Source organism: Mobula hypostoma, chromosome 12, assembly GCF_963921235.1.
Source record: "Mobula hypostoma chromosome 12, sMobHyp1.1, whole genome shotgun sequence".
Classification (NCBI taxonomy): Eukaryota; Metazoa; Chordata; class Chondrichthyes; order Myliobatiformes; family Myliobatidae; genus Mobula; species Mobula hypostoma.
In genome coordinates, this window is record NC_086108.1 from 2,559,634 (window position 1) to 2,571,742 (window position 12,109).

A 12,109-nucleotide genomic window follows, 5' to 3' on the forward strand; every position below is an offset into this window, starting at 1 on the left:
GCAGTAGAGGTGGCCGTGGACCAACATGCCAGAATGGAAATACGATTGTAATTAAAATGGTTGACCAGCAGGAAATACTGCTTGTCACAGAGGGAGTGAAGGTGTTGGATATAGCGGTCCCCCAGTCTACATCGGGTCTCAACCACTGTAAAGGAGGCCACCCTGAAGACTCACAGGTGAAGTGTTGCACAGGGAAGGACTGTTTGAAGCCCTGCTTAGTGGTGACGGCAGAGGTGAACGGGCAGGTGTAGCCCTTTTTCCGTTGGCAGGGATAAGATCCTAACAGGTTCTACCACTAATCAGAAAACGAATCTCGGGGTTGTATATGGTGACATATAAGTACTTCGATAATAAATTTACTTTGAACTTAAAATTTGCTTTTAAACTGGTAGAATAGTGAAGTATGATTGGATATGATGTATTTTGTTGTATGTTTCAATGTACATGTGAAAAATAAATCTTTTAAAATAAGCCATCTTTATAATCTTTAACTTTATACTGGTCATCTCCCACAACCTCCCCCATCTTTCAGTACAGAGGAACAGTCTTGACTGAGACGTCAACTGTCTATTCCCCTCCGCAGATGCTGCCTGAACAGTAGAATTCCTGTAGTACCTCATTTGTTTGCTTTGTTTCTTATCCACTGTGTTATAGAGTGGAAGTGACAAATTATTTTTTGTTTTGCAGATGAAGCGAGCATTGATCAGTTCTCCTCCACTGGACATGCTCCCACCCCCAGAGGGAAGGAAATCCAGAGCATGGTTTTGCCTCAAGGCCTCTGGTATCGGTGCCAGACCTCGTCTGTTTACGCCATACATCGAGGAAGCCAAGGCAAGTTGATATAAAGCAACTAGTTCATTTTACCAGTATTAGAATGCAGCAGTTCAAAATATTGCAGAGAAATGCTGTAGTTAAGTGTTGCCATTGGGCAGAAGGTACAGAAGCCTTAGATCCCACACCACCAGGTTAGGAATAGTTATTACCCTTCAACCATCAGTTTTCTGAACCAGCATGGTTAATTTCACTCACCTCAACATTGAATTGATTCCACAACTTATAGATTCACTTTCAGGGACTCGACAACTCATGTTCTCAGTATTATTTATTTACTTATTTATGTACTATTAATTTTATTTATTTTTTGTATTTGCGCAGTTTGTCTTTTGCACATTGATTGTCAGTCATTGTAGCTTTTCTTTGATTTTGTAGTGTTTTTTTGTTCTACCCTGAATGCCTGCAAGAAAATGAATCTCAGGGTAGTATATGATGACATAAAATCAAATCAAATCAAGTTCAATTTTAATTATCGTTCAACCATACATGAATACAGCTGAATGAAACAGCATTCCTCTGGGGCTAATGTACAAAATGTACACAGCACATTCAAAATAACAAGCAAAACAAAACATAGTAATGCCAAAAAAAACATAACCAAGTCTCTGAGCGATATGTCCCGTAAATTGATGGTACAGTTCCCAGCAGTGCGCAGACGCACACAATCCAGCCTGTCATCCCACTGATCGAGCATTGGAAAACAGCTCTGACAGGAGAGGCCACCCCCAGTGGAGCACGGAGCCACGCTGCACCACCTTCGGCGTCCCCTCTCCTGGTCAGCAGCAGCAGGTAAGCCCGTGGCTTGAGGCCTAGTCTTTGCCACAACCAAGGCCACGCAGCTACTCTGCTGTCTGTCGAACCACCAAACAAGGGAAACAGGCCAGCCGCATCTTATATTATCAATATCACGTATTTTGATAATTACTTTGAAGTCTGTACAGCCATATCTTTAATGCATCCAGCCTGTGACATTATATAAAACCCAGGGCTCGTTCCACCTCACTTCCTTGTTTGTTAACTCGTGATTTAATGCTTGCTAATTAGCAGTGGGTTTTATTTGTCCTGTGAGTCTGCATATTGCTTTAAAGTAAAACTTTATTAACAAGATATGTATCTGTCACCATATTTATTTTTATATATTTATTTAAAGCTACAATGCAGAATAGGTCCTTCCAGCCCTTTGAGCCTTGCCACCCAGCAATTGCCCAATTTAGTCATAGCCTAGTCACGGGACAATCTGCAATGACCAATTAACCTACCTACCATCCGGTGCTGAGGGAGGAAACCAGACCAGACCACCCGAGGAAACCCACACGGTCACGGGGGAGAACGTGCCAACTCCATACAGGCAGTGGCGGGAGTTGAACCCCAGTCGCTGCTACTGTAAAACATCGTGCTAACCACTACGTTACCATTACGCTTGAGATTCATTTTCTGGCAGGCATTCACAGTAGAACAAAGAAATGCGATAGAATCGGTGAAAAACTGCACACAAAGTCTGACAAACAACAATGCAAAAGAAGGAAACTGTGCAAATACAAACAAAATAATAGTGAAAATAAATAACACTGAGCACATGAGGTATAGAGTCTTTGAAAGTGAGTCCATAGGTTGTGGAGTCACTTCAGAGCTGAGGTGAGTGAAGTTATCCACGCTGCTTTAGGAGCCTGATGGGTGATGGTTAACAACTGTTCCAATGGCTCCTGTACCACCTTCTCAACAGCAAAAAGAAGAGAGCATGGTCTCGATGGTGGAGGTCCCTTCTAAAAGGACGCCTCTCTATTCTGGTCCTAGACTCTCCCACTGTAGGAAACATCCTCTCCACATCCACTCTTATCAAGGCCTTTCAATATTCAACAGGTTTCAATTAGGTCACCCCTCATTCTTCTGAGTTCTAGTGAGGACTGGCCTTGAGCCATCAAAGACTCATCAAAAGACAAGCAGTTCAATCCCGGAATCCTTTTCGTGAACCTCCTTTGAACCCTCTTCAGTGTCAATACATGCCCTCTAAGATAAGGGACCCAAAGCTGCTTACAAGTGAGGCCTCACCAGTGTTTTATAAAGCCTCAACATTTCATCCTTGCTTTTATATTCTAGCCCTCTTGAAATGAATGCTGACATCATGTTTGCATTCCTCACCACCAACTCAACCTGCAAAATAACCTCTAGGGAATCCTGCATAAGGACGCCCAAGTTCCTTTGCGCCTCCAATTTTTGAATTTTCTCTCCATGAATACCTATGGCCTTTTTGCCAAAGTGAGCACTCAAGTATGCAGCATTTTAAAAAGAAAAGTCTTGATTTATTTATGCAGCATTTAATATTAGAAATTCATTTTCTCAGCATTGTTCTGCTCTGAAGAGAGATTAAGAGGTGTTCAGAATTATGTAGGACTTTGATAAGAGTAGGTCACCATTGCCCAAGAGCAGGGTAAAATTTAATTTTTGTTTAGAGATACTGCACATTTGGAGAATCTGTGGAATTTGTGGCCACAGGTGGCTGTGGAGACAAGTCATTGGGCATATTTAAGGCAGAGGTTGATAGATTCTTGAATAGTCAAGGCATGAAGAGATGTGGGGAGAGGGAAAATAGATCAGCCATGGTAAAATGGCAGAGCAGACTCAATGGGCCACATGGCCCAGTTCTACTCCTATATCTTACAATCTTAATGCAACAGGCCCTTCCAGCCCATTGAGCCCACACCACCCAATTACACCCACGTGGCCTATTTATTTATCTATTGAGGTATAGTGCAGAACAGGCCCTTCGAGACACGCCACCCAGCAATCCCAGCCTAATCACAGGACAGTTTACAACAACCGATGAACCTACCAACCAATACAACTTTGGAGTGTGGGAGGAAACCGGAGCACCCGGAGGAAACCCACACAGTCATGGGAGAACGTACAAACTCCTTACAGGCAGCTGCGTGAATTGACCTTGGGTTGCTGGTGCTGTAAAGTGTTGTGCTAACCACTACTCAACTATGCCAGCCACAAAAAGCCAGTGAAATGGGTGTAAAATGAGGGGCTAACACAAAATTGTAAATAAGAATCATTTTTTAGTATAAAATTGATCTGTAAGCAATGCACTGTCTGAAAGGGAATTGGAAACTAATCCATTGTTAACTTTCAAAGAGAAGTCAGTGTATACTTGAGGGAGTGGAAAAGGACGAACGTATAAGCCTTTGGGGTAACCTAGAGGAGTGTATGTAATTGGTTGGAACTTTCAAAGACTTGTTACGTTTGTGATGGGCCAAATGGCTTCTTGGCTCACGTGTTTCTCAATTGTGGCTGACTTTGCATACTGACTGATTAGTAATCCCCACTCTCCACAGAGTTTACAGCACTCAAATATAGTCCATTGGTTCACTGAATACATTTAGTTTAATTCAGAAAATGTGTAGCTTGGGTGGTTAATGGCTGGGTTGTGTTGTTCTCCGATCTTGGCGATTTAATTCCCAATGTTTCATCACCATATGAGGAGACATCATCAGTGCGCGGTTAATTGTGATGTATCTTATGCATGCACTGTCCTTCCCTATCATATTCCTCCTCTTAGACTACACACACAAAATGCTGGAGGAACTCAGATCAGGCAGCATCTATGAAAAAGAGTAAACAGTTGGCACTTCGAGCAGAAACTCTTCTTCAGGACTGTGAAGGAAGGGAGAAGATGCCAGAATAAAAAAGTGGGGACAGGAGGAAGCAGGCCAGTTGGGAGGTGATAGGTGAAGACAGGTGGGTGGGATAGGCAAGTGAGAAGAAGTGAAAGGTCAGAGTTGGGGAAAGGGTTTAATTCCAGGTGTAATATAAGGTGTTGCTCCTCCACACTGAAATACAATCAGCTTACAGCCTTTTCACCAGCTTTTAACCCTCCTATGGGCAATAAAGACTTCTGCTCGTATCAAAGTCCTAAACAAGTCTGAACATCAAAGCAGAACAATGCAGAGACTAGACGAGGAAATTAATTTCTAATGTTAAATGTTGCATAAATCATGATTTTTTTTCTGCTACACTCTTAAGTTGAATGTTCATTTTGGCAAAAGGCCATGGATTCCTTTTCAAAGAAAAAACTACCAGCTTGACTGATCTAAATAAAAGCAAGACAATTGCAACAGCAAACCAATTTTTTTAAAAAAGAAATCCTTGAGAAATATATTTGTTAGTTAGGGTTTGTTCACGAAACTGATGTTAAGTCTTGAAGTGTGGTTTTGAGGGTCTTGTACTTGCCGCATATCCCAGTTAGGGGTGGGATGGTCACTGATGTTTTGATTGACAGAAGAATTACCCAATTAAGTTCCCAATTGGCTGGTAGGCTGACAGATTGTCACATTATACAGCCAATACAGAAAGGTGCTGTAGCTGTCTTTATTCCTCGAGACATTCCCTTGAATAAGACCTCCTTACCAGATTCCTTCTGTCCTTCCAAAAGAGACTATAGCCAGTCCTTGGCCCATTCATCCTCTTTCCATAAGTCGAGTCAAGTCAAGTTTATTGTTATTTAACTATGTACATGTATACCGTCAAATGAGACTACTTTTCTCCGTACTAGGGTGTAAAGCACTGAAGTACACATAACACACATATAACACACAAGAATTTATGAAAGTGAGAATAAAATCTATAGATGAATTACACATAAATAAACAAAGTGCATAAATTAAATATTGTAAGGTACACAGTGAATTAGCCAGTGAAACTTCGAATACGATGCGGCAGAGAGTTCAAGAGCCTAATGGCCTGAGGGAAGAAACTATCCCGTCCTGACCATTCTTGTCTTCATGTATTGGAGTCTCCTGCCTAGTGGTAGATTGTCAAAGAGGATGCTGGATGGGTGGGATCCTTGATAATACTAAGGGCCCTGCATGCTTTTCATAAAGAAGTGTATGTACAGAGTGCAATCAAAGCCACGTTCTCAAAGATATTAATAGATCATTAGACCATAAAACATAGGAGCAGGATTTGACCCATTGTACCTGCTCTCCCATTTCTTCATCGTTGTTCTATCCCTCTTAACTCCTGCCTTCTCAACACACCCACTAATCAAGAACTTACCAACTTCCACTTTAAATGTACCCAATGACTTGGCCTCCACAGCTGTCTGTTGCAATCAGTTGCACAGGTATGGTCTGCTTGGAATAAGCAAAACAACTAATGTCACCAAAAATACTGGAAAAACCAAGTGCAAGTTCTTTCCATTTAGATCGTGCTGGATGAGCTGATGTCAGAGCAGAGCAGTCTGGAAAAGGTTCGAATGAGCCGGATCTCCAGTGTCCCAGACACTCTCTACATGGTTGACTCCAGCGTAGCGGATTTTTCTCGTTTTAATTCTGGATCACCCCAGGGATGTGATGAAAGTGTTTCTGCCACTCTGCGAGATGAAGTACCTGGTAGGTTGACTAATGTTGATGGGTCAGAGTTCTCCCAGAAGTGTTGAGTTGCCCTTGAACTCTTTGACTGTAATACCGGACATTTGTTATGTATTGACTTGCTGCGACATGGAAAGAGGGTGTTTGAATCAGAATCGAGTTTAATATCACTGCCATATGTCCGCACTCAGGTTGGAGGAACAACACCTTATATTCCGTCTGGGTAGCCTCCAACCTGATGGCATGAACATTGACTTCTCTAACTTCCGTTTGTGCCCCACCTCCCCTTCGTACCCCATTCCTTATTTATTTATTTATTATTATTGGGTTTTTTTCCCTCTCTTTTTTCTCCCTCTGTCCCTCTCACTATAACTCCTTGTCTATCCTCTGGGCTCCCCTCCCCTTTCTTTCTCCCTAGTCCTCCCATCCCATGAGCCTCTCCCTTTTCCAGCCTCGTATCCCTTTTGCCAATCAACTTTCCAGCTCTTAGCTCCAATCCTCCCCCTCCTGTCTTCTCCTATCATTTTGGATCTCCCCCTCCCCTTCCCACTTTCAAATCTCTTACTATCTCTTCTTTCAGTTAGTCCTGACGAAGGGTCTCGGCCCAAAACGTCAACTGTACCTCTTCCTAGAGATGCTGCCCGGTCTGTTGCGTTCACCAGCATTTTTTATGTGTGTTGCTTGAATTTCCAGCATCTTCAGATTTTCTCATGTTTGTGTCGTGAAATTTGTTGACTTTGCAACAGCACTATAATGCAATACATAATAATAGAGGAAAAAACTGTTAATTGCAGTAAGTATTGTTACGTACCCCATAACTGGGTTGCCAAACCAGCAGAAGTGGACCACGTGTTGGAGTCTGGTTTAACAGAAACTAATAAAGTTTTATTAAAGAAATAAGTAACACAGTACTCTAATCGTAAGGATATAAATGCAACAGGTTAGCACTGATAAAACACACATGTACACAGAACTAGGGTAATAGGAATCAATCAAGCTCTATCGCAGTCCGGGGGTAAAATGATCAGTCTTAAATGACGCAGAGTTCAGTTCAGTTTAGTACAGTTCGCAGTAATCGCTGTTGTGCCGTTGGAAAGAGAGAGAGAGGATGCAAATTTTGATTCAAACAGACCTTTGATGTTCTTCGCAGTTAGCTTTCGGGCGAACCCTTTTATGTCTTCTGTGGTCACCGACTGTGACCCCTCCGTTCCGGATACGACCGTTCTTCCACGGTGAACCCGGCACCCAGGCAAGGGCGGACACACACACCAGGTTCCCGCCGATCGTCCCTTTTCACCCTGTCAGTTTATGGTCGGTTCCCTTGAACCAGACCTCCAACTCGCACCAACTTGTGGGGGCACACCGCTCTTCCAGGGTCTCGTTATCTCATGATCTCGTGGTGTGTGTCGTGCCTTAGTGAACCTGTTCTTTTTATCCCCCTGCTGGGGTATCGCCTGTCCATCAAACTTCAAACAGTTCAGGTTCAAAGCAACCAGTCTGTCAGTATTCTGAATGTGTTTCTTTTCCATTATCCCTCTCCTCTCTCATTAACATTTTGAAAGTTCCTCCATTGTCTCCCCTATCTCTCTCTCTCATTAGCATCAATCTTCTGATAACTTGGTTTTTCGTCACAGTATATATATTAGATAAATAAGTAGTGAAAAAATAGAAATAAAAAAAAATAGTGAGGTAGTGTTCATGGGTTCAATGTCATTCAGAAATCAGATGGCAAAGGGGAAGAAGCTGTTCCTGAATCGCTGAGTGTGTACCTTCAGGCGTCTGTACCTCCTTCCTGATAGTAACAGTGAGAAAAGGGCATGCCCTGGATGCTGGAGGGTCCTTAATAATGGACGCTGCCTTTCTGAGACACCGCTCCTTGAAGATGTCCTGGGTACTTTGTAGGCTAGTACCCAAGATGGAGCCGACTAAGTTTACGACCCTCTGCAGTTTCTTTCGGTCCTTTGCAGTAGCCTCCCCCCCCGCCCACCCCCATAACAGACAGTGATGCAGCCTGTCAGAATGTTCTCCACGGTACAACTATAGAAGTTTTTGAGTGTTTTTGTTGACATAGCAAATCCCTTCAGACTCCTAATAAAGTATAGTCATTGTCTTACCTTCTTTATAGCTGCTTCAGTATGTTGGGACCAGGTTAGATCCTCAGACATCTTGACACCCAGGAACTTGAAACTGCTCACTCTCTCCACTTCCGATCCCTCTATGAGGATTGGTATGTGCTCCTTCATCTTACCCTTCCTGAAGTCCGCAATCAGCTCTTTCATCTTACTGATGTTGAGTGCAGGGTTGTTGCTGTGACACCACTCTACTAGTTGGTGTATCTCGCTCCTGTACGCCCTCTCATCTCCATTTGAGGTTCCACCAACAATGATTGTATATTCAACAAATTTACAGATGGTATCTCAATAAATATATATATTTATATATGAAATTAAAAACCTTCCAGTGGGATGAAATGTACAGAAACTGATCAGGTATATTGTTTTGTTCGGTGAACTCTATTGTATAGTACTGTTATTAACCAACTCTTAATTTTTTTTTCTCTTTCACTCTTTCATCCTGTTTTATTTTCTTTCCTTGCCCTTTTTATCTTTTATCCTGTAGTGCCCCCAGTAGATGTCGCCAAGTCCATGTTCAGGCGTCTCAGGGAGATTTGGCACAGTGACCAGGTACAGCGGGCATATGCTCTGAACATCGGTGCAGGGGCCGCTGTGACCCAGGCAGTCTATTTACGGGTGGTCAGAGAGTTTGGCCTCCCAGATGCTACCACTGAGTTATTGAAGGTAATCGTTTTTCTCTGGAGAAGGGGCTTTCAGGGGTGGGTTGGGTATTGGAATGTCTGCAGAGTGGATGAAAGGCCAGGGATTCAGATTCATTTATTATCACATGTACATTGAAACATCCCCCCGGTCAGGGTCACGTGAAGCCAAGGGAGCAGGTGGCGGATGGTCGTATGAGCAGCTGGTACATTTCACAAATCCAGGTTATGCAACCACTGACACCAGGCAGAGAGTCTGAAGAGTATTGATAATGGCTGGGGTCACCCATCTTGTAAAGCCAATGACAAACATCTTCTGTAGAAAAATTTGCCAAGAACAATGGTGGTGGCATAACCAGGAGTGGTGAAATGCACCGGCTGCTCATACGACCATCCCCCACCTGCTCTCGTGGCTTCACATGACCCTGATCGGGTGGCGGGGCTAAGCAGGTGCTGCACCTTGCCCAGGGGTGACAGAGGGAAGGAGCGACGTATCTCCACCCCACCATCCAACAACCTCCAGCAGGAATACACACAAAATGCTGGAGGAACGCAGCACCCATGGGAATGAATGAGCAGTCAAGGGGAAGGAGTATAAGCTGGAAAGTGATGTGAAGCCATGTGACGGGGAGTGAAGTGAAAAACTGGGAGGTGATAGGTGGAAAAAGTAAAGGGCTGAAAAAGAAGGAATCTGATGGGAGTGGAGAGTGGACCATGAGAGAAGGCAAAGCAGGAAGAGAACCAGAGAGGGGTAATCAGCAGGTGAGATGAGAAGGGGTAAGACTGGAGACAGAATGGGGAATGGGAAAAGAGAAAAGGGGAAGGGGGTGAAATTACTAAAAGTTGGAGAAATCGATGTTCATTCCATCAGGTTAGGGCTACCTAGATGAAATATAAGATGTCGCTCCCACAACTTGAGAGTGGCTTCATCATTGCAGTAGTGGAGGCCATGGACCAAATGTCAGAAGGAGGAGTGGGATTAAAATGGTTGGCTACCAGGAAATCCTCCCTGTTGCAGACAGAGTGAAGGGTGCTTAACATAGTCCCCCCCGCCAAATCTATGTCAAGTCTTACTGATGTAGAGGAGTTCCTCCAGAAGACTGTTTCTTGGTAAAAAAGATAAACTGTCCGGTTGTGGACCCATTGCCTAAGCTGTGAAAGAATTGGATGTGTGGCTTTCCTAATGTGGGAAAATCTGTGTGCTTTTTCATTACTATCTTCTGTGTGTATTTCAGATTGGTGATGTATCATTAGCTACAGCTTTTTTACTAAGTTATCAAAAACTCCTCCTTAACCATCTTTCCTCTTTTTCCCTGTCAGTATCCCACGGTGTATTTTCCGAATGAGCATCTGAGCATCGACAGCCCGGTCTTGGGGAAACGCCTGCCTAATTCCCGCCGGGCCACCCCTGTGAAGGAAACCAATGTCCAGAGCTTGGATCCCTTCCGGAATTTCAGCCCCCCACTCCCTCCGCCACCCCCTCCCTACCACCCTCCTCTGTCACCCCGGAGGGAGCAGATGCAGGCCGGTGAAAAGAAAGAAGAGAGTCAGCCTACCTCATGCCGTGCCCTGCGTGCTAATCTGCAGCCGCACTCTGCTGCTCGGACCTTGGAACAGGCCGTTCAAGCTTCTCTCAGGGCAGCAAATTGTGAGGAGCCCTCCGACGATCGCTCGGCACTCGAAGAGCAGGTATTTACGAGCATCCCACCACCTCTCGCTTTAGACAGGGCTGGGGTAGAGTGTCAGTGCTGCCCTTTGCTAATACACTTGTATTGTGCCTGCCAGTCTTAGCTGCAGTCTCTGTGGTCACAATCAGGCCACACTCAGGTTGGAGAAGCAACCCCTCATATTCCATCTGGGTAGCATCCAGTCTGATGACACAAGTATCTATCTCTAACTTATGGTAATTTCTCCCCGTTCCCTTTTCTTTTTCCTTTTTCCATTCCTCATTCTGACTCCTCTCACCATTCCCATTCGGACATGGGGGTGACCTTAGGGGTCCTTTGTCGTCGTTAAGAAGGTGTGTTGGCCTTCATTAATCGGAGGATTGAGTTCAAGGCTGTGAGGTTATGTTACAGGTCTGTAATACGCTGGTTAGACCACACCTTTAGTATTGTGTTCATTTCTGGTTGCCTCATTGTAGGAAGATGCGGAAGCTTTAGAGAGGGTACGGAGGACATTTATCAGGATACTGCCTGCCTGGATTAGAGAACATGTCTTATGAGGATAAGCTGAGAAAGCTAGGGCTTTTCTTTCTGCAGTAGAGGAGGATGAGAGGTGACTTATAAGAGGTGTACAAGATGATATGTGGCATAGATGGAGTGGACAGCCAAATACTTTTTGGCAGAAAGCAAAGATTCACATGCTTTTTCTAACAAATACATATAATATAGGATCATTTTCTCAATAAATAAATGAACAAGTATAATTCTTTGTGTTATTTATTTAATTAGGTCTCTTCCTCTAGTTTTAGAATTTACATGAAGATCTGATCACATTTTAGGTCATATTTATTGCAGAAGTAGAGAAAATTCTACAAGGTTCACAAACTGTACCACTGTAAGTTAGAAGGCTGGTAAAGCATCCTGGACCAAAAGGGAAGAGACCGAAGAGATTTAAAGTAAGCACCAGTTTGACAAAGATAAGTAGAATTATTTTCTTTGAGGCTGAGAGGAAACTTGATTCTCTAGACAGTAAGTAGGAAAGCCCGTTCCCACCAGCCAGAGGGCAGAGAGGTAAAGTAGTTGATGGGAAGAGTTTGAGGAAGGCTGAGGAATATTTTCATCCATAGGTTAATGGAGGTCTGTAACTCTCTGTAGAAATCCTTGTTACATTGGAAAGATATGCACACACTCAATTTATAGATCTTCTGATACAAGTTTCAGTCCAAAGTTCAATAGTGTTCCCCTTTTGCTCTAGCTGCCTGTGGATGCTTGGTCACTGTTTAAAAAAAAACATCTTTGTGATTATCTCCTAACTGTCTACTTTCCTCAAATTGGCAGTGGCTTTTCTCCACTTCAAAGTAACTGTGCTGCCTATCACTTCAGATATGCAGTGACAGGAAATATAGATCACAGAGCCATAGTACAGGACTTTCGGTCCACGAAGATTTGCCAATCTTCTAATCTACTCT

General features: G+C 43.6%; 1 protein-coding gene across 3 annotated transcripts in view; it reads left to right on the top strand.

The window, feature by feature from the left end:
- The window catches only part of LOC134354564 (BTB/POZ domain-containing protein 7-like), a 176,273-nt gene that overhangs the window by 143,731 nt on the left and 20,433 nt on the right, over positions 1-12,109 (top strand). For all 3 annotated transcript variants that reach the window (XM_063063489.1, XM_063063491.1, XM_063063490.1), the window contains exons 7-10: positions 688-831; positions 6,038-6,224; positions 8,823-9,001; positions 10,297-10,665. In XM_063063489.1, coding sequence (XP_062919559.1) covers positions 688-831; positions 6,038-6,224; positions 8,823-9,001; positions 10,297-10,665 — 879 coding nt within the window. The remainder of the gene's footprint in view (positions 1-687; positions 832-6,037; positions 6,225-8,822; positions 9,002-10,296; positions 10,666-12,109) is intronic.